Source organism: Littorina saxatilis, linkage group LG9 (genome assembly GCF_037325665.1).
Source record: "Littorina saxatilis isolate snail1 linkage group LG9, US_GU_Lsax_2.0, whole genome shotgun sequence".
Classification (NCBI taxonomy): Eukaryota; Metazoa; Mollusca; class Gastropoda; order Littorinimorpha; family Littorinidae; genus Littorina; species Littorina saxatilis.
Window position 1 is genome coordinate 66,631,684 of NC_090253.1, and position 22,255 is coordinate 66,653,938.

The 22,255-nt window shown below is 48.8% G+C and overlaps 1 protein-coding gene across 2 annotated transcripts in view; it reads left to right on the plus strand.

Moving 5' to 3' along the window:
• Nucleotides 1-21,618, plus strand: part of LOC138976880 (lactase/phlorizin hydrolase-like) — a 71,269-nt gene extending 49,651 nt beyond the window's left edge. For both annotated transcript variants that reach the window (XM_070349765.1, XM_070349767.1), the window contains 15 exons: nt 577-707; nt 3,067-3,324; nt 3,856-4,039; nt 4,387-4,629; nt 5,980-6,103; nt 6,759-6,943; nt 12,094-12,269; nt 13,484-13,637; nt 15,116-15,234; nt 16,382-16,639; nt 17,480-17,663; nt 18,200-18,409; nt 18,976-19,081; nt 20,126-20,298; nt 20,542-21,618. In XM_070349765.1, coding sequence (XP_070205866.1) covers nt 577-707; nt 3,067-3,324; nt 3,856-4,039; nt 4,387-4,629; nt 5,980-6,103; nt 6,759-6,943; nt 12,094-12,269; nt 13,484-13,637; nt 15,116-15,234; nt 16,382-16,639; nt 17,480-17,663; nt 18,200-18,409; nt 18,976-19,081; nt 20,126-20,298; nt 20,542-20,942 — 2,906 coding nt within the window. In that variant the 3' untranslated portion in view covers nt 20,943-21,618. The remainder of the gene's footprint in view (nt 1-576; nt 708-3,066; nt 3,325-3,855; nt 4,040-4,386; nt 4,630-5,979; nt 6,104-6,758; nt 6,944-12,093; nt 12,270-13,483; nt 13,638-15,115; nt 15,235-16,381; nt 16,640-17,479; nt 17,664-18,199; nt 18,410-18,975; nt 19,082-20,125; nt 20,299-20,541) is intronic.
• The last annotated feature ends 637 nt before the right edge of the window (nt 21,619-22,255 follow it).

Sequence of the window (22,255 nt, forward strand, 5' to 3'; positions counted from 1 at the left end):
CCTGTCACTTCCCGAAGTCAATGAGGCATGTTATGAAAGTTGACCTGTCACTTCCCGAAGTCAATGAGGCATGTTGTGAAAGTTGACCTGTCACTTCCCGGAGTCAATGAGGCATGTTATGAAAGTTGACCTGTCACTTCCCGAAGTCAATGAGGCATGTTGTGAAAGTTGACCTGTCACTTCCCGAAGTCAATGAGGCATGTTGTGAAAGTTGACCTGTCAATTCCCGAAGTCAATGAGGCATGTTATGAAAGTTGACCTGTCCATTCCCGAAGTCAATGAGGCATGTTGTGAAAGTTGACCTGTCACTTCCCGAAGTGAAATCCAGTGGTACCCTTCTACTAAGACTCCCAATTTAAGACTTACTCCCTTTTAAGACCCTGTTTTCGCAGATTTTCTGTTTATAGTCTCTGTAAATCTTCTCCCTCCTTTTCGCTTTTTTTATGGTAAAAGGGAGGTTCCACCGCACACCCGCAATATGAAACGGCAACAAGTGCCTGGGTTTGCCCATTGGTTTCTCAGTCTGATTTCTTGATAATTGTCCATGTCATGTTAACTGAATGTGTAAATCCTCAGGCAAGGGAGAGAGCAACTGGGACGCCTTCACGCACGCTGGAGGTCACATCGACAACGGGGACACGGGTGACGTGGCGTGTGACAGTTACCACAACTACATGGAGGACGTCCGCATGCTGGAGGATCTCGGGGTACGTCTGATGGCAATTTCTGTGTAATGAGCCAGTATTGTGTCCGTAAAACACAAGGTCACTGGGCTTGTTGGAGGAAAGGTAATGTGAGGTGGGAAGACAGCAAAGACCCGGGTGACGTGACGTGTGACAGTTACCACAACCACAGGGAGGACATCCGCATGCTGGAAGATCTAGGGGTACGTCTGCTAGCAGTGTGAATTAAGTGTTGAATGTTGGTCCCTTGCTTTGACATTTCTTTCGAGACAAGGTCACCGGGCTTGGTTAAGGAAAGGTCATGTGCGCTTGGAAAACAACGAAGACACGGATGGCCTGGCCAGTGGTAGTTACCTCCCCTACAACAGGGGTGGCGTGGCCAGTGGTAGTTACCTCCCCTACAACAGGGGTGGCGTGGCCAGTGGTAGTTACCTCCCCTACAACAGGGGTGGCGTGGCCAGTGGTAGTTACCTCCCCTACAACAGGGGTGGCGTGGCCAGTGGTAGTTACCTCCCCTACAACAGGGGTGGCGTGGCCAGTGGTAGTTACCTCCCCTACAACAGGGGTGGCGTGGCCAGTGGTAGTTACCTCCCCTACAACAGGGGTGGCGTGGCCAGTGGTAGTTACCTCCCCTACAACAGGGGTGGCGTGGCCAGTGGTAGTTACCTCCCCTACAACAGGGGTGGCGTGGCCAGTGGTAGTTACCTCCCCTACAACAGGGGTGGCCTGGCCAGTGGTAGTTACCTCCCCTACAACAGGGGTGGCCTGGCCAGTGGTAGTTACCTCCCCTACAACAGGGGTGGCGTGGCCAGTGGTAGTTACCTCCCCTACAACAGGGGTGGCGTGGCCAGTGGTAGTTACCTCCCCTACAACAGGGGTGGCGTGGCCAGTGGTAGTTACCTCCCCTACAACAGGGGTGGCGTGGCCAGTGGTAGTTACCTCCCCTACAACAGGGGTGGCGTGGCCAGTGGTAGTTACCTCCCCTACAACAGGGGTGGCCTGGCCAGTGGTAGTTACCTCCCCTACAACAGGGGTGGCGTGGCCAGTGGTAGTTACCTCCCCTACAACAGGGGTGGCGTGGCCAGTGGTAGTTACCTCCCCTACAACAGGGGTGGCGTGGCCAGTGGTAGTTACCTCCCCTACAACAGGGGTGGCGTGGCCAGTGGTAGTTACCTCCCCTACAACAGGGGTGGCGTGGCCAGTGGTAGTTACCTCCCCTACAACAGGGGTGGCGTGGCCAGTGGTAGTTACCTCCCCTACAACAGGGGTGGCGTGGCCAGTGGTAGTTACCTCCCCTACAACAGGGGTGGCGTGGCCAGTGGTAGTTACCTCCCCTACAACAGGGGTGGCGTGGCCAGTGGTAGTTACCTCCCCTACAACAGGGGTGGCGTGGCCAGTGGTAGTTACCTCCCCTACAACAGGGGTGGCGTGGCCAGTGGTAGTTACCTCCCCTACAACAGGGGTGGCGTGGCCAGTGGTAGTTACCTCCCCTACAACAGGGGTGGCGTGGCCAGTGGTAGTTACCTCCCCTACAACAGGGGTGGCGTGGCCAGTGGTAGTTACCTCCCCTACAACAGGGGTGGCGTGGCCAGTGGTAGTTACCTCCCCTACAACAGGGGTGGCGTGGCCAGTGGTAGTTACCTCCCCTACAACAGGGGTGGCGTGGCCAGTGGTAGTTACCTCCCCTACAATAGGGGTGGCGTGGCCAGTGGTAGTTACCTCCCCTACAACAGGGGTGGCGTGGCCAGTGGTAGTTACCTCCCCTACAACAGGGGTGGCGTGGCCAGTGGTAGTTACCTCCCCTACAACAGGGGTGGCGTGGCCAGTGGTAGTTACCTCCAGTACAACAGGGGTGGCGTGGCCAGTGGTAGTTACCTCCAGTACAACAGGGGTGGCGTGGCCAGTGGTAGTTACCTCCCCTACAACAGGGGTGGCGTGGCCAGTGGTAGTTACCTCCCCTACAACAGGGGTGGCGTGGCCAGTGGTAGTTACCTCCAGTACAAGAGGGCTGTCTCGTTTAGTTACATTTCGCTTTCGTTGGTCAATCGTGGTCGTTAAACATTTGAAGACCACCGGGCTTGGTCGAGCAAAGGTAATGAGAGACAGGAAGCACATACAGCACGGATGGCCTACTTCTCGTTGTAGGTACAGATGATGCAAGTTCAGAGCCATGTTGGTGTTCATGGTGATTGGTCCAACTAAGGGCTGTGTGTTGCAAATGATGATTGCTAAGAAACCCAGAACTCAGTAAGCAAGTCATTACGAAGAAGATACCGACGTTAGTGCCAAAGGTGAGACTTTCTGTGAGTCCACGTTTCACTGTCCACGTTCATTGAGAGAAATTCGATGTCAAGTTCAAAATGTTGTCCATGGCTGCTTTCAGGTGACCAACTACCGGTTCTCCATCTCGTGGTCACGTGTGCTGCCAGACGGCACGCTGGGCTCCAAGAACGCGGCCGGCGTCCAGTACTACCACAACCTGCTGGACGCCCTGATCGCGGCCGGCATCCAGCCCATGGTGACGCTCTACCACTGGGACCTGCCCAACACGCTCCAGACGGCGGGCGGCTGGCTGAATGAGTCCATCGTGCCACTCTACCTCGATTATGCTGACTTCTGCTTCCACGAGTATGGGGACAAGGTAAAAATGGATCCAAAAAAATGATTTCGTTATTTTTCCCTATTTCGTTAGACATATTTGGCATGATTTTGAGTGGACCTGATTGTCTGTTAACATCAGTGTTTGGCTGAACTATAGCTCGACATTGCGAAGAAAAAAGAGGCTACTTTATAGTCAGCAGCCATGGTGTGAAATGTAAATTGGCAAAACGAATAACATATTGCTGTCATCAAAGAACAGGGGAAGCATTCAAAAGTGTTCTCTTTCTATTCCCTCATTAGGAATTGTCTTCGGACCTGGTAACAACTTTGCGAGCTGCACCCCCCCCCCCCCCCCCCCCCCACGGCTTTTAACCCAAAACATAATACGTACAACAAAATTAATTAACGCACGATACGAATTCGCAGTGTTGTCAACCTTTTCTTTCTTTTATTTCACTCGTAAAATTCTTCAGGCTTTGGTCCAAAAGGTTTTTCAAACGAAATAATAACACACATCAAAGATAGTCAACGCATGCTACACATTGTTACCTTACCTTTCTGCCCCCACCAGGTGGCGTCCTGGATCACGTTCAACGAGCCGTGGGTGTTCTCCGTGATGGGGTACGGTACAGGGGAGATGGCGCCCGGGGGTCACGACCTGGCCACTGACCCCTACACCTCGGCTCACACCGTTCTGTTGGCCCACGCTGAGGCCTACCACCGCTACAACGACACCTACCGGCCCACACAGAAAGGTAGGCACTTTCAAGTTTAGTAGCTAATGCTTTACAGTAGTTTTCAGGCACTGCTATTGAAAGTGTTTTGACTTTGCCGTTAAGTTTTTCAAACCCCTTGACTGACAGAATACGTATAGGGTATAGGCTATGTTTTTTTTGCTATCATGGCAAAGTTAATACTCTGACAAGGGAAACAAGCGCAGGTTATTGCCGTTTGAATTGCAACAAGATGATTGCCTCCCCTGGAGACCGATTTCCCAGTTTTGGTCTAATTGTGTAACCTTGTATGCTATGATTGTTTGTTGAACTTGAAGTCAGTATCGGATATTTTTGACATGTGTATCCCAAACATTGCCTGACACCAGGTCAGATTGGCATCACACTCAACTGCGACTGGGCGGAACCCATGGACCCGGTGAAGGCAGACGACATCCGGGCATCAGACGTGGCCCTGCACACCTTCCTGGGCTGGTTCGCCCACCCGGTCTACGTCAACGGCGACTACCCCGAGGTGATGAAGCAGCAGGTGGCCGCGGCCAGTGCCCAGGAGGGGAGAAGGACGTCACGACTGCCACAGTTCACACAGACACAGAAAGACAGGATTGCACGTGCGTGGAATGTGTGTGTGTGTGAGGGGGGTGGATGGGTGGGTGTAGGTTAGTGTTAGTGTGTGTGTGAGGGGGGTGGATGGGTGGGTGTAGGTTAGTGTTAGTGTGTGTGTGAGGGGGGTGGATGGGTGGGTGTAGGTTAGTGTTAGTGTGTGTGTGAGGGGGGTGGATGGGTGGGTGTAGGTTAGTGTTAGTGTGTGTGTGTGAGGGGGTGGATGGGTGGGTGTAGGTTAGTGTTAGTGTGTGTGTGTGTGAGGGGGGTGGATGGGTGGGTGTAGGTTAGTGTTAGTGTGTGTGTGTGAGGGGGGTGGATGGGTGGGTGTAGGTTAGTGTTAGTGTGTGTGTGTGAGGGGGGTGGATGGGTGGGTGTAGGTTAGTGTTAGTGTGTGTGTGTGAGGGGGGTGGATGGGTGGGTGTAGGTTAGTGTTAGTGTGTGTGTGTGAGGGGGGTGGATGGGTGGGTGTAGGTTAGTGTTAGTGTGTGTGTGTGAGGGGGGTGGATGGGTGGGTGTAGGTTAGTGTTAGTGTGTGTGTGTGAGGGGGGTGGATGGGTGGGTGTAGGTTAGTGTTAGTGTGTGTGTGAGGGGGTGGATGGGTGGGTGTAGGTTAGTGTTAGTGTGTGTGTGAGGGGGGTGGATGGGTGGGTGTAGGTTAGAGTTAGTGTGTGTGTGTGTGAGGGGGGTGGATGGGTGGGTGTAGGTTAGTGTTAGTGTGTGTGTGTGAGGGGGGTGGGTGTAGGTTAGTGTTAGTGTGTGTGTGTGTGGAGTGTGTTTGTGTATGTGTGTGTGATTGTGTGTGGGTGCGTGCGTGTGTGTGTGTGTGTATGTGTGAGTATGCGTGTGTGTGTGTGTGGGGGGGGGGGGGGGGGGGGATGGGTGTTTTTGGAGACACGGTTGACCCCATGTTAAAGAAATCTTTGATCCGAAAAGTGTGCCAGATAGCCTGTAGAGTGCCTTTAATGGCACAGATAGCCTGTAGAGTGCCTTTAATGGCACAGATAGCCTGTAGAGTGCCTTTAATGGCACAGAAATTTTGAATGTAGTGAAACGGTAATCAATACATGTTTTAGTTTGGGTTTGGAAATGGGTAGAATAAATTTTTTGCCGACTTTACAACATATTTACCTATTCTCTATGGCATTGTCGATCGTTTCGTTCCCGGCACCCTCGAGGCTGGTTGTGGAATCTGTCATTGTCACAACGTGCCATGAAAATAATGATCACCTGACATTTGTAAAGCTTATTGAAGTGTCTTTCTACCTTTTATCATATTAATACAAAGCCATTATTTCTAGGGTTCTAACAACATCAAGTTCTTGTTGTCAGCTTATTGTGCTCAATCCCTCATTCAGATACCTCCGACTTCTTCGGTCTGAACCACTATACCACCAACCTGGTGACGCCTAGTGACGCTACAGGACCCAGCTACTTCAACGACAGACATATCTCTGAGAGCAAGGACCCGTCGTGGATCAAGTTGGTTGTTGTTGTTGTTGGTGGTGTTGTTGTTGTTGTTGTTGTTGTTGTTGTTGTTGTTGTTGTTGTTGGTGGTGGTGTTGTTGTTGTACCGTCCTGGATCAAGTAGGTTGTTGTTGTTGTTGTTGTTGTTGTTGTTGTTGTTGTTGTTGTTGTTGTTGTTGTTGTTGTTGTTGTTGTTGTTGTTGTTGTTGTTGTTGTTGTTGCAAGTTTTTCCGAGGACAACGATGCATCGTGGTTCAAGTAGGTCGTCGTCACAATCGTTATTGTCAAAAGTGGTGAGGATGTTTGAGGTAGCAGGGCGATGAAACTCAGGACTGTCTGACCCTAACGAAAGACCACACAATGAATGTAAAGGGCATTCATTGCACATGATGTATAACCAAGGGCATTCATTGCACATGATATATAACCAAGGGCATTCATTGCACATGATATATAACCAAGGGCATTCATTGCACATGATATATAACCAAGGGCATTCATTGCACATGATATATAACCAAGGGCATTCATTGCACATGATATATAACCAAGGGCATTCATTGCACATGATATATAACCAAGGGCATTCATTGCACATGATATATAACCAAGGGCATTCATTGCACATGATATATAACCAAGGCTATTCAAATCACTAACTCTTTCTCAGGTCTGGTTCGTCATGGCTACGTGTCGTCCCGTGGGGCATCCGGAAGATGGTGAACTGGGTGCGACGTCAGTACGGGGAGATCCCCATCTTCATCACGGAGAACGGGGTGTCGGACCGCAACGCCTCGCTCAACGATGAACACCGGGTGTACATGTACCGTTCTTACCTCAACGAGCTGCTTAAAGGTAAGAGTCGGAGTGGCACTTTGGTTAGAGTCGGAGTGGCACTTTGGTTAGAGTCGGAGTGGCACTTTGGTTAGAGTCGGAGTGGCACCTTGGTTAGAGTCGGAGTGGCACCTTGGTTAGAGTCGGAGTGGCACTTTGGTTAGAGTCGGAGTGGCACTTTGGTTAGAGTCGGAGTGGCACTTTGGTTAGAGTCGGAGTGGCACCTTGGTTAGAGTCGGAGTGGCACTTTGGTTAGAGTCGGAGTGGCACCTTGGTTAGAGTCGGAGTGGCACCTTGGTTAGAGTCGGAGTGGCACCTTGGTTAGAGTCGGAGTGGCACTTTGGTTAGAGTCGGAGTGGCACTTTGGTTAGAGTCGGAGTGGCACTTTGGTTAGAGTCGGAGTGGCACTTTGGTTAGAGTCGGAGTGGCACTTTGGTTAGAGTCGGAGTGGCACTTTGGTTAGAGTCGGAGTGGCACTTTGGTTAGAGTCGGAGTGGCACTTTGGTTAGAGTCGGAGTGGCACTTTGGTTAGAGTCGGAGTGGCACATTGGTTAGAGTCGGAGTGGCACTTTGGTTAGAGTCGGAGTGGCACTTTGGTTAGAGTCGGAGTGGCACTTTGGTTAGAGTCGGAGTGGCACTTTGGTTAGAGTCGGAGTGGCACATTGGTTAGAGTCGGAGTGGCACTTTGGTTAGAGTCGGAGTGGCACTTTGGTTAGAGTCGGAGTGGCACTTTGGTTAGAGTCGGAGTGGCACATTGGTTAGAGTCGGAGTGGCACTTTGGTTAGAGTCGGAGTGGCACTTTGGTTAGAGTCGGAGTGGCACTTTGGTTAGAGTCGGAGTGGCACATTGGTTAGAGTCGGAGTGGCACTTTGGTTAGAGTCGGAGTGGCACTTTGGTTAGAGTCGGAGTGGCACTTTGGTTAGAGTCGGAGTGGCACTTTGGTTAGAGTCGGAGTGGCACTTTGGTTAGAGTCGGAGTGGCACTTTGGTTAGAGTCGGAGTGGCACATTGGTTAGAGTCGGAGTGGCACTTTGGTTAGAGTCGGAGTGGCACTTTGGTTAGAGTCGGAGTGGCACTTTGGTTAGAGTCGGAGTGGCACCTTGGTTAGAGTCGGAGTGGCACTTTGGTTAGAGTCGGAGTGGCACTTTGGTTAGAGTCGGAGTGGCACCTTGGTTAGAGTCGGAGTGGCACTTTGGTTAGAGTCGGAGTGGCACCTTGGTTAGAGTCGGAGTGGCACCTTGGTTAGAGTCGGAGTGGCACTTTGGTTAGAGTCGGAGTGGCACTTTGGTTAGAGTCGGAGTGGCACCTTGGTTAGAGTCGGAGTGGCACTTTGGTTAGAGTCGGAGTGGCACTTTGGTTAGAGTCGGAGTGGCACCTTGGTTAGAGTCGGAGTGGCACTTTGGTTAGAGTCGGAGTGGCACCTTGGTTAGAGTCGGAGTGGCACTTTGGTTAGAGTCGGAGTGGCACTTTGGTTAGAGTCGGAGTGGCACCTTGGTTAGAGTCGGAGTGGCACTTTGGTTAGAGTCGGAGTGGCACTTTGGTTAGAGTCGGAGTGGCACATTGGTTAGAGTCGGAGTGGCACCTTGGTTAGAGTCGGAGTGGCACTTTGGTTAGAGTCGGAGTGGCACTTTGGTTAGAGTCGGAGTGGCACATTGGTTAGAGTCGGAGTGGCACCTTGGTTAGAGTCGGAGTGGCACTTTGGTTAGAGTCGGAGTGGCACTTTGGTTAGAGTCGGAGTGGCACATTGGTTAGAGTCGGAGTGGCACTTTGGTTAGAGTCGGAGTGGCACCTTGGTTAGAGTCGGAGTGGCACCTTGGTTAGAGTCGGAGTGGCACATTGGTTAGAGTCGGAGTGGCACCTTGGTTAGAGTCGGAGTGGCACCTTGGTTAGAGTCGGAGTGGCACATTGGTTAGAGTCGGAGTGGCACATTGGTTAGAGTCGGAGTGGCACATTGGTTAGAGTCGGAGTGGCACCTTGGTTAGAGTCGGAGTGGCACATTGGTTAGAGTCGGAGTGGCACCTTGGTTAGAGTCGGAGTGGCACCTTGGTTAGAGTCGGAGTGGCACATTGGTTAGAGTCGGAGTGGCACATTGGTTAGAGTCGGAGTGGCACCTTGGTTAGAGTCGGAGTGGCACCTTGGTTAGAGTCGGAGTGGCACCTTGGTTAGAGTCGGAGTGGCACCTTGGTTAGAGTCGGAGTGGCACATTGGTTAGAGTCGGAGTGGCACTTTGGTTAGAGTCGGAGTGGCACCTTGGTTAGAGTCGGAGTGGCACCTTGGTTAGAGTCGGAGTGGCACTTTGGTTAGAGTCGGAGTGGCACCTTGGTTAGAGTCGGAGTGGCACCTTGGTTAGAGTCGGAGTGGCACCTTGGTTAGAGTCGGAGTGGCACCTTGGTTAGAGTCGGAGTGGCACATTGGTTAGAGTCGGAGTGGCACTTTGGTTAGAGTCGGAGTGGCACTTTGGTTAGAGTCGGAGTGGCACTTTGGTTAGAGTCGGAGTGGCACATTGGTTAGAGTCGGAGTGGCACCTTGGTTAGAGTCGGAGTGGCACATTGGTTAGAGTCGGAGTGGCACCTTGGTTAGAGTCGGAGTGGCACCTTGGTTAGAGTCGGAGTGGCACCTTGGTTAGAGTCGGAGTGGCACTTTGGTTAGAGTCGGAGTGGCACATTGGTTAGAGTCGGAGTGGCACATTGGTTAGAGCGCTTATCTCTCACGCTGGAGATCGTGGGTTCTTGCCCCACTCGGGGCGAATAAAGATACCCATTTTGTTCTGAGCGTTCTCCAGTCCTCCCAGCTGGACAAGCGGTATTTAGGGACTGTAACTTGCTGCTTTAACAGTATCGTCATGTTGTGCTTTTCCGCCGATTCTTCTTTTTCGATTTACCTTCTGCAAGCGTGCACTCTCTTTGTCCCCCCATCCACCCCACCCCCCACCCCTGCGCGGCCTGGCCTGGCCAGGGAGCACATCTCCAGATTCAAAAACGTGTTGGGAACTGTGGAAGACCTGCGCCGATTTTGTCAGTTCATTCCATCGGCAGGCCTCGGATTATAAGTCACACAACCGTCCAACACCAGTTCATTTCATCGGCAGGCCTCGGATTTTAAGTCACACAACCGTCCAACACCAGTTCATTCCATCGGCAGGCCCCGGATTTTAAGTCACACAACCGTCCAACACCAGTTCATTCCATCGGCAGGCCTCAGATTATAAGTCACACAACCGTCCAACACCAGTTCAGTACATCGGCAGGCCTCAGATTATAAGTCACACAACCGTCCAACACCAGTTCATTCCATCGGCACGCCTCGGATTTTAAGTCACACAACCGTCCAACACCAGTTCATTACATCGGCAGGCCTCAGATTATAAGTCACACAACCGTCCAACACCAGTTCATTCCATCGGCAGGCCTCGGATTTTAAGTCACACAACCGTCCAACACCAGTTCATTACATCGGCAGGCCTCAGATTATAAGTCACACAACCGTCCAACACCAGCTCAGTACATCGGCAGGCCTCGGATTATAAGTCACATAACCGTCCGACACCAGTTCATTACATCGGCAGGCCTCGGATTATAAGTCACACAACCGTCCGACACCAGTTCATTACATCGGCAGGCCTCAGATTATAAGTCACACAACCGTCCAACACCAGTTCATTACATCGGCAGGCCTCGGATTATAAGTCACACAACCGTCCAACACCAGTTCATTACATCGGCAGGCCTCGGATTATAAGTCACACAACCGTCCAACACCAGTTCATTACATCGGCAGGACTCGGATTATAAGTCACACAACCGTCCAACACCAGTTCATTACATCGGCAGGCCTCGGATTATAAGTCACACAACCGTCCAACACCAGTTCATTACATCGGCAGGCCTCGGATTATAAGTCACACAACCGTCCAACACCAGTTCATTACATCGGCAGGTCTCGGATTATAAGTCACACAACCGTCCAACACCAGTTCATTACATCGGCAGGTCTCGGATTATAAGTCACACAACCGTCCAACACCAGTTCATTACATCGGCAGGTCTCGGATTATAAGTCACACAACCGTCCAACACCAGTTCATTACATCGGCAGGTCTCGGATTATAAGTCACACAACCGTCCAACACCAGTTCATTACATCGGCAGGCCTCGGATTATAAGTCACACAACCGTCCGACACCAGTTCATTACATCGGCAGGCCTCAGATTATAAGTCACACAACCGTCCAACACCAGTTCATTACATCGGCAGGCCTCGGATTATAATTCACACAACCGTCCAACACCAGTTCATTACATCGGCAGGCCTCGGATTATAATTCACACAACCGTCCAACACCAGTTCATTACATCGGCAGGCCTCGGATTATAAGTCACACAACCGTCCAACACCAGTTCATTACATCGGCAGGCCTCGGATTATAATTCACACAACCGTCCAACACCAGTTCATTACATCGGCAGGCCTCAGATTATAATTCACACAACCGTCCAACACCAGTTCATTACATCAGCAGGCCTCAGATTATAAGTCACACAACCGTCCAACACCAGTTCATTACATCGGCAGGCCTCGGATTATAAGTCACACAACCGTCCAACACCAGTTCATTACATCGGCAGGCCTCGGATTATAATTCACACAACCGTCCAACACCAGTTCATTACATCGGCAGGCCTCGGATTATAAGTCACACAACCGTCCAACACCAGTTCATTACATCGGCAGGCCTCGGATTATAATTCACACAACCGTCCAACACCAGTTCATTACATCGGCAGGCCTCAGATTATAATTCACACAACCGTCCAACACCAGTTCATTACATCGGCAGGCCTCGGATTATAAGTCACACAACCGTCCAACACCAGTTCATTACATCGGCAGGCCTCAGATTATAATTCACACAACCGTCCAACACCAGTTCATTACATCGGCAGGCCTCGGATTATAAGTCACACAACCGTCCAACACCAGTTCATTACATCGGCAGGCCTCGGATTATAAGTCACACAACCGTCCAACACCAGTTCATTACATCGGCAGGCCTCGGATTATAAGTCACACAACCGTCCGACACCGATGATGAAGAAGAAAACTCACCTTTTCATACCAATCAAATGTTGCCAATAGGGATAATTAAAGTATTTTCCATGTGACGTGTTGTAGCCATTGACCTTGACGGGGTGAACGTGAAGGGCTACACGGCGTGGTCACTGATGGACAACTTTGAGTGGGCCCGGGGCTACAGCGAGAAGTTCGGCCTGTACGCGGTCAACATGTCTGACCCCAAGCGGACCAGGACGCCGAAAGCCTCCGCCAGGTTCTACCACGAAATCATCAAGGTCAGTTTGATGCGCTGTAGTAGATGTCGCCACCAATTGTGGTGATATGCATAAGTTACAGCTCCGTCCATCCATGGTATCGCCTGATATTTTGTCGAGACTGGGTCAATGAATATGATGACGTCACTCGAGGCTCTGCCGAGAGTGACGTCATTATATTCTTTCACCCCGTCGAGACAAAATATCACGCGATACCAAGGATGGACGGAGCTGTAACGTATATATGGCATGACCAAAGTAAAGAGAATTTTTCATGGGATGCGGCAACAAATCATTGGAAATTCAACATGGGCAATCAACCCAAGCCTAGAAGTTGTAGAACTATATTTTGTTTCAGTCTTGGCAAGGCCAGTTTTGTCAATTTTCTTGTTTCTGCGGCTGCGCAAGTTATTTTGCCTAGGTCATGGCCGAACTTTAGGCCTACGGAGAAATATCGCTGGATATTTTCTCCCTAGATTAACAGAGACAAAGAAGGGAAGTCATGCTGTATACAGCGCATTCTACATATTACTGTGTTCCTAATTATCTGGGAATTAAGCGCTCTAAATGCGTATGACATATGCAATAGAGTCAGTGAGAGGTGTTTTGTTTGTTTAACGGTTCCCCTTTGCTTCTAAAGTCTCAAAATGGCGCTCTGCCTTATTTCTGTGTCCCTGAGTACCCCCTAAAAGTATTTGTTAAACAGATTGACGTTAAAGTTAAGAAAGGTTATCTGAGCGTCTTTAATTTTGTGTTTGGTGTGAGGGTTTATGGTCTAGGCTATGGTACATGGTGGTTCCACTGAAACTTGACGTTTTGCTTTCATCTCATTCAATAGCATTGCATCAGAAGGCACAAGACGATTGCAGTTACTAACATTGCTTTCATCTGATTCAATATCATTGCATCAGAAGGCACAAGACGATTGCAGTTACTAACATTGTTTTCATCTGATTCAATAGCATTGCATCAGAAGGCACAAGACGATTGCAGTTACTAACATTGTTTTCATCTGATTCAATATCATTGCATCAGAAGGCACAAGACGATTGCAGTTACTAACACTGTTTTCAGACACTTCAAATAACTGTCCAGAACATGCTCTCGCTCGTTGTCTTCAGACACTTCAAATAACTGTCCAGAACATGCTCTCGCTCGCGTAGAACATATGATATGTTCTCCTAGGTTTGGGTAGTTTCGGTAACATTTCGGTACTTTTGTTATGTTATGCACAGGACCATGGTTTCATCAAGGGGTCACACATTGACCTTGGCGTGACGTCAAAGCCAGCAGCAGAGGACGACCTGGTGTACGGGGAATTCCCGGACGGCTTTCTCTTCGGTGTCGGCTCCACCGCCTACCAGATAGAGGGCGGCTGGAAAGCAGATGGTATGTCTGGGCGTCTGTCAGTGAATTGGACAAGTGAAAGGAAAGGGGGGGGGGGGGGGGAAAGAGCAAAACAAGAGAGAAAGATCCAGAGAGAGAGAGAAAATAGGACAGAGAGAAGGAAAGAGACAGACAGACAGAGAGGTATACAGAGACAGAGAGGTAGACAGTGATCCGGAGAGACAGACACAAAGACAGAGACAGACAGACAGACAGACAGAGAGGTAGACAGTGATCCGGAGAGACAGACACAGAGACAGACAGACAGACAGACAGACAGAGAGGTAGACAGAGACAGAGAGGTAGACAGTGGTCCGGAGAGACAGACACAAAGACAGACAGACAGACAGACAGACACTGACAGACAGACAGACAGACAGAGAGGTAGACAGTGATCCGGAGAGACAGACACAGAGACAGACAGACAGACAGACAGACAGACAGACAGAGACAGAGACAGAGACAGAGAGGTAGACAGTGATCCGGAGAGACAGACACAGAGACAGACAGACAGACAGACAGACAGAGAGGTAGACAGAGACAGAGAGGTAGACAGTGATCCGGAGAGACAGACACAAAGACAGAGACAGACAGACAGACAGAGACAGAGAGACAGAGACAGAGAGGTAGACAGTGATCCGGAGAGACAGACACAAAGACAGAGACAGACAGACAGCCAGACAGACAGACAGACAGAGAGGTAGACAGAGACAGAGAGGTAGACAGTGGTCCGGAGAGACAGACACAAAGACAGAGACAGACAGACAGAGAGGTAGACAGAGAGGTAGACAGTGATCCGGAGAGACAGACACAAAGACAGAGACAGACAGACAGACAGACAGACAGACAGAAAGAGACAGAGAGGTGGACAGTGATGCGAACAAACAGACAGACACAAAGACAGAAACAGACAGACAGCCAGAAAGAGACAGAGAGGTAGACAGTGATCCGGAGAGACAGACACAGAGACAGAGACAGACAGACAGCCAGACAGACAGAAAGAGACAGAGAGGTGGACAGTGATCCGGAGAGACAGACCCAAAGACAGAGACAGACAGACAACCAGACAGACAGAAAGAGACAGAGAGGTGGACAGTGATCCGGAGAGACAGACCCAAAGACAGAGACAGACAGACAGCCAGACAGACAGAAAGAGACAGAGAGGTTGACAGTGATCCGGAGAGACAGACCCAAAGACAGAGACAGACAGACAGCCAGACAGACAGAAAGAGACAGAGAGGTGGACAGACAGGCGGACAAGCAGACATTGAAACAAGCATACGGTGTAAAACAGGATTGGGATGGAGCAGCTTTCAATGGGCAAGGGATGATTTGGAGAAAGGCGAAGAAGGAAATCCAGGAGATTCCGTACAGTTATCTTTATTTCATGTTTATATTTCAATGTCATGAGCTAATTTGCATTGTCTGCAGAAAGCTATAAGATAAAATGAAACTGACCATCACTTCACGGTTTCTTGCAGGAAAAGGGGAGAGCACCTGGGACAAGTTCGTGCACACAAAGGGTGGCGCCACCGGTGATGAAGCAGCCGACAGTTACCATGACTACCAGAAAGACATTGCCGCCGTTGTGCAATTGGGGGTGAGGATGACTGATATTCTGGGAAGAGAACGGTATCACACATATCACACATATCACATTTCACACATATGACACATATCACAAATATGACAGATATCACACATATCACAGATCCCCCAATCTAATACTCCCTTCCTTTAAGACCCTGTTAGATCAAATGTTCTGTTCATAGCTTCTGTAAATTGAGCCTTCCTTTGAGACCTCCTTAAATAGGATTTTATTTAGATGACAAAGGGTGGCATATGATACAAAACATAAACTTGGGACCACAAAACAAGCTGTGCTTATATCAAGTGTGGTTACACACTTACATCCATCACTTGATTTTCTCTGATTTTTTTTGTAGGTTTTAAAACGGGGGCTTCCACTATGGGGGGTGTGGGGTCCACTGTGTCACGTAAAAGACCTCCGTCATTCCGCCATAATGCAGAATGCTGATTACACCGTAACACGCTCACACCTGGGTAGCGCCACTCTGTTGCTGCTAGCTTTCCACTGGGAAAAAACGACCCGAATTTCCCAGCGATGGGACAATAAAAGGATGAAAATGAAAATACAATGGAATCCCCTGTTTAAGAACCCTCCAATTTAAGAACCCTCCCATTTCAGAACCCTCCAATTTAAGAACCCTCCCATTTAAGAATCACCCAATTTAAGAACCATCCAATTTAAGAACCATCCAATTTAAGACTCCCTTCGTTGTAAGACCCTGTTTTATCAGATGTTCTGTTAAAAAACCTCTGCCCCATTTTGGGACTCCCACCCGATTTTCTCACATTTGTTTGAGGTCTTAAAAAGGGGGTCCCACTGTAACGCCGTTATGTTGCTTTAAATAGGATTTTATTTAGATGACAAAGGGTGGCATATGATACAAAACATAAACTTGGGACCACAAAGCAAAGCTATGCTTATATCAAGTGTGGTTACACACTTACATCCATGCAGAAAAAAGTCTCGTACAGGTACAGTCAAGGTCAAGAAATAAACTTTTACAGGTACAGTCAAGGTCAAGAAATAATCTTTTACAGGTACAGTCAAGGTCAAGAATTTTTTGGTTACAGGTACAGTCAAGGTCAAGAAAAAAACCTTTTACAGAAATATTAAATAATAGTACAGAATTATTACGCCGTTATTTTCCCCCTTACAGGCTGATCACTACTCTTTGTCACTGTCCTGGTCACGCATCCTGCCCACCGGTGACGCGTCCCAGGTGAACGCTGCCGGCGTGGCGTACTACAACAACATCATCGACTCGCTGGTGTCGTCCGGTATCACGCCCGTGGTGACGCTGCATCACTGGGACATGCCGCAAGCCCTGCAGGACGCCGGGGGCTGGCTCAGTGAAGACACGGCTGACAGGCTGGTGGACTTTGCTATCCTCTGCTTCCACCAGTTTGGTGATAGGGTGAGAGAGAGATAGAGAGAGGGAAAGAGAGAGAGAGAGAGAGAGAGAGAGAGAGAGAGAGAGAGAGACACACACACACACACACACACACACACACACACACACACACACACACACACACACACACAGAGAGAAAGAGGGGTTGGGGGAATGGGGGTGGCCCAGTGAAGTGACGGCTGCCACAACAATGAGACGCTGCACAAACGGCCGTTTTGGGCATCTTTGAGCAGCGTCTGACCATAGTGGCAGCCGTCCTCAAGACGGCTGGGAACAGAAGCTGGAACGGATGTGTCAGCTGCAGGTATGACAACTCAGTGTGTGAGAGCGTTACCGTTGCGTTACCATTGCGTTAAGTTCCATTAACGATCCATGCGTTTCGTTGCCGATGTGTTAAGGTTCCATTTCCGTTCATTTGGAACGGGCGGGGAATGGCTAACATTTTGAACATGCAGCCCGAACTCACCCGTCCCAACCGTTCCTACCGTTCAAAGGAGTTCCGTTAACGTCCATTGGCGTTCCCTTAAGGTCCCCTCCCGATCCCTCCCATTCCCCGGCGTACCGTTCCTTGGTCGCCACGGGACTGACGGGACCTAGAACGGATGTGTGGAATGGGGGTAATAGATCTACAAGATTCATGACCAATGTGTATTTGTAGGGCCGGATGGGGTCAGGTTGGGAGGGAGGGAAAGGGTGGAGGGTGGGCTCAGTGAAGACACGGCTGACAGGCTCGCTTAGTTCGCTACCCTCTCATTCCAGCATTTTGGTGATAGGGTTTTATATTAGTGTAGGGGGAAGGGGGGGGCAGTGATACATCTCTTAACGTTCTTTGTCAAATTGCAGGTGAAATACTGGATGACGATGAGAGAGCCAGACACACTAGCAGTGCAGGGATACGAGCTGGGTACACATGCACCGGGCAGCACCAGCAGCGGTACAGATGTCTACACTGTGGCCTACATCATGCTCAAGGCGCACGCACGCGTGTACCGGCTGTACTCACAGCAGTTCAAGGACACACAGAAAGGTCAGAACGCATGTCACAACAGTTTTTGCACACTAAGTTCAGACATGAGAAACGAAGGGAAGTAAGCGGTCTATGCATTCGACACGTGACATAGAGTATGTGCTGAACCCAACTCCTGGCATCTGAGAGAAGAACCAGCATTGGAATGACTGACTAGCGACTTTCATCCTCGAAAGTCACTGAGATCATCAGTACATGTCATCCAAAAGTTGGTGGTGAGCTATCCTTTTAGACTGTGATCAGTGCGTATAGTACGCGTGTACCTGCTCTACTCAGAGCAATCCGAAGACTCACAGCAAAAACTAAACAAAAATCAAACTCAAGGAATAAGACGTCATTTCAAACGATGTTTCATTTGAAGACTGACTTGATATATTTATGAAGTTTATTTCATGTTATTTCTTGTGTGTGCCCGTGTTATTGGAAAAACTATTGATATCATATCGTCTTGTGAGGTTACTCTCATGGACATTCCTTTGCTCCTGTGCAGATGAGAAGATACTATTAATACGATTATCACTTGCTTCTTTTTTCAGGATTTGTGGGCATACAGTTCAAACCTGATTGGTTGATACCAGCCAATGGGAGGGATCCAGGGGACGCAACTGCAGCGTACAAGGGGCAAGAGTTCTCTTTTGGTCTTTTCGGAGACCCCATCTTTAAGGGAGATTACTCAGACACAGTGAAACAGCAAGGGGGAGACATCTTGCCTGCTTTTAGAGATAATGAAAAGACAATGCTTAAAGGTAAATTGCAACACAATAGAGTGTTGTGTTTCAGGTCTTGTATCTCACTCACTCACTCACACATTCTCACTCGCACATACTCACTCACTCACTCACTCACTCACTCATTCACTCACTCACTCACTCACTCACTCACACACAACCACTCACATAGGCTACATTCACTAACTCAATCACACACTCACTCACTCACTCGATCACTCACTCACTCACTCAAATAAATAACATATTTTGGTCAAAAATACAAATAACATATAATGTCGGAGTTTTAAAAAAATCTACAGTTGAAAAAGTAGGGAAGTCTCTCCATGTTTGAAAGATTGATGAATATTACCTGATTGAGAATTAAAAAAAACAAAGAAAGGTACATTAATTGTTGGAACGTTTCATTTATTGACAAAACAATTACCGTTACGTTTTTGTGTGTGATAATTTTAGAGTTGGCAGTCGATTTGTTTTTGGGTTAGAATTTTTACAAGATCGACCATACTGTTGGGTTAGAATTATTACAAGATCGACCATACTGTTGGGTTAGTATTATTACAAGATCGACCATACTATTGCAGGCTCCGCTGATTTCTACAGTCTGTATTACGACGGCGTGACACGGGTCAGCAGGATTCTCACCGCGTCCAGCACGTACGGAGAGGCAGCCCTTCGAGAAAAAGCAAGGTAAGACCACTGTGTTTGACTGACCAGTGTGTTTGACTGACCACTGTGTTTGACTGACCAGTATGTTTGACTGACCACTGTGTTTGACTGACCACTGTGTTTGACTGACCAGTATGTTTGACTGACCACTGTGTTTGACTGACCAGTATGTTTGACTGACCACTGTGTTTGACTGACCACTGTGTTTGACTGACCACTGTGTTTGACTGACCACTATGTTTGACTGACCAGTATGTTTGACTGACCACTGTGTTTGACTGACCAGTATGTTTGACTGACCACTGTGCTTGACTGACCAGTATGTTTGACTGACCACTGTGTTTGACTGACCAGTATGTTTGACTGACCACTATGTTTGACTGACCACTGTGTTTGACTGACCAGTATGTTTGACTGACCACTATGTTTGACTCACCAGTATGTTTGACTGACCACTGTTTGACTGACCAGTGTGTTTGACTGACCAGTGTGTTTGACTGACCACTATGTTTGACTCACCAGTATGTTTGACTGACCACTGTGTTTGACTCACCAGTATGTTTGACTGACCACTATGTTTGACTGACCACTGTGTTTGACTGACCACTATGTTTGACTGACCAGTATGTTTGACTGACCACTATGTTTGACTGACCAGTATGTTTGACTGACCACTGTGTTTGACTGACCAGTATGTTTGACTGACCACTATGTTTGACTGACCACTGTGTTTCATTTCATTTCATTTTCATTACTTTATTGTCCCATCGCTGGGAAATTCGGGTCGCTTCCTCCCAGTGGAAAGCTAGCAGCAACGGAGTCGCGCTACCCAAGTGTCTGCGTGTTTAGGTGTATTCAGCCACCTGCACTTATGGCAGAATGACCAAGGTCTTTTACGTGCCATTGTGATGACACGGGGGTGGGACATGGCTTCCGTCTCTGGGTCTGCACATAAAGTTTGACTGACCACTGTGTTTGACTGACCACTGTGTTTGACTGACCAGTGTGTCTGACTGACCACTATGTTTGACTGACCAGTGTGTTTGACTGACCACTGTGTTATAGCGATTGGCGGGAGGACGTGAGTGCCGGCCTGCGGCCACTGTTGCGGTCACTGTCGCAGCGCTACGGGGCCGTGCCTCTGGCCGTCAGCACGGGACTGACCACTGCCTCGGACACTCTCAACGACACCGAGCGCGTCCAGTTCCTCAGGGTACACGTCGACGAGGTCATTAAAGGTAAGAGCGTGCAGGTGTTGTTGTTGTTGTTTTTGTTGTTGTTGTTGTTGTTGTTGTTGTTGTTGTTGTTGTTGTTGTTGTTGTTGTTGTGTGATTCCGACATATTGGTCCAAGCGTACACCTGGATATGCTGAAGGCATCGTCCTTCCCCTATACCGGCATCTGCAAGACAAACACACACATCACCCCCCCCCCACACACACACACACACCTGTAACCCAGTCACCCTACCTGTGTGTGCAGCTATCCGCCTGGACGGGGTGACCGTGGCTTCCTTCACCTACCGACCGCTGCAGGACGGCTTCGAGTGGGAGGCAGGCTACACCCAGTTCTCCGGGCTCTTCCAGGTCAACTTCTCCTCCACCTTCCGTACCCGTACCCCCCGCCACTCCGCCCTCCTCTTCACCAAGATGGCGCAGGCACGTGGCATTCTCAGGGACCCCCTTCCTGTCTCCACCCCCGCCCAGCAGCCGGCTCCATCGCCACAGACCCTCCCGGTCTCCTCCTCCACCCAGCCGGCTCCAGAGCCGCAGAAGTGCCCTGAGCAGCCCAGCACGGGAGGGGTGGGGAGAGCGAGAGGTGGGAAAGGCGGGCTGATGTTCGTGTTTAGTTTACTGATAATGCTTTTGTGTCGTCGTGTGTGATTTTAGAAATTGTCCAGATTTGTTGCTATCGTCAGATGTTATTCCATGCTGGACTGCTTTATCTTGTTCCATTGGAGCTAATGCTAACAGTTTGCAATGGTTATTTTCAGCGTTTTGTGTCGTCCTTTGTTAGTTTAAACTGTCTATTTTTTTCCTCATCAAATGCTTGTCCATGCTTGATTGCTTCCGTTCGATACAATGCCAATTTTCTATACAATTTCACCGTGCTGATTTATAATGTGGCTTTGTGAACACTAGTGTCCTAACTGGACAGGCGTGCTTTGGATGCGTTGTAGGCCCTACACCTCAACTGATGGTTGTTATATTTTAACAGATCTGATATCGTGTGCTAACAAGCTGCATGTTGATTTAATTTTTTTGTATGGAACTCTCTCTAAATGTGAACGAGAAACGTTGTAATGGCTGAAGATTTTTCTTGACAAAAATGTAGTGCCGTTGTATAAATAGTTACGTATATTGCTGCATTAAATAGCAGGTTAGCTCTAGCCAAAATTAAAAAGCTCATAATCTTATTTGACTGTTGCAGCAGAACGGTAATATACTATTACATAGTAGAACGAATTCGTTTGGTTTTTCTTGTAAGCTTTTAAAACTGTAATCATCGCCAGAATCGCTGAAATATATTTTGTGTGAAATAAAGTCTTCGTGAAGCTTTTCTGATTTGAATGTAATATTGACATCCACGAATCTTCGTACTGCATCTCAAAAATACAAGCGAAAGGCAGAGTCCTTTTCGTGGAAACGTTTCGTTTTACCAGCTCAGATTTGGCCAGGATTGTACATGGGATAAGAACACCCCTAGGCCCTCCACGCCAACGCAATCACTGCTTCCTGTACGAATTTTTGTCATGAAGTAAGTTTAGAGATTGCCACCAGTGTTCGTTGAGACATCAATTCATGAAAAGGTTCCGATCCTGCACATAAAGCACCAAGGGCGTTGATTGGTGGTATGTGTCTAGGTAGAGGGATGATCTTCCGCCTGGTCAGATCTCAAGTGTTGAGTTGAATCGTTCAAACAGGTAGGACAGTGCCTTTCAGGGAGATAAGTATAATGAGCGCATTTTGTTGCCTTAGGGACTGAAAGAAAACTACACACAATCTTTGAGTATAAACATTTTATTGATCAAAGTTACAACCACCAGCATCAGATCATTGATCAAAGTTACAACCACCAGCATCAGATCATTGATCAAAGTTACAACCACCAGCATCAGATCATTGATCAAAGTTACAACCACCAGCATCAGATCATTGATCAAAGTTACAACCACCAGCATCAGATCATTGATCAA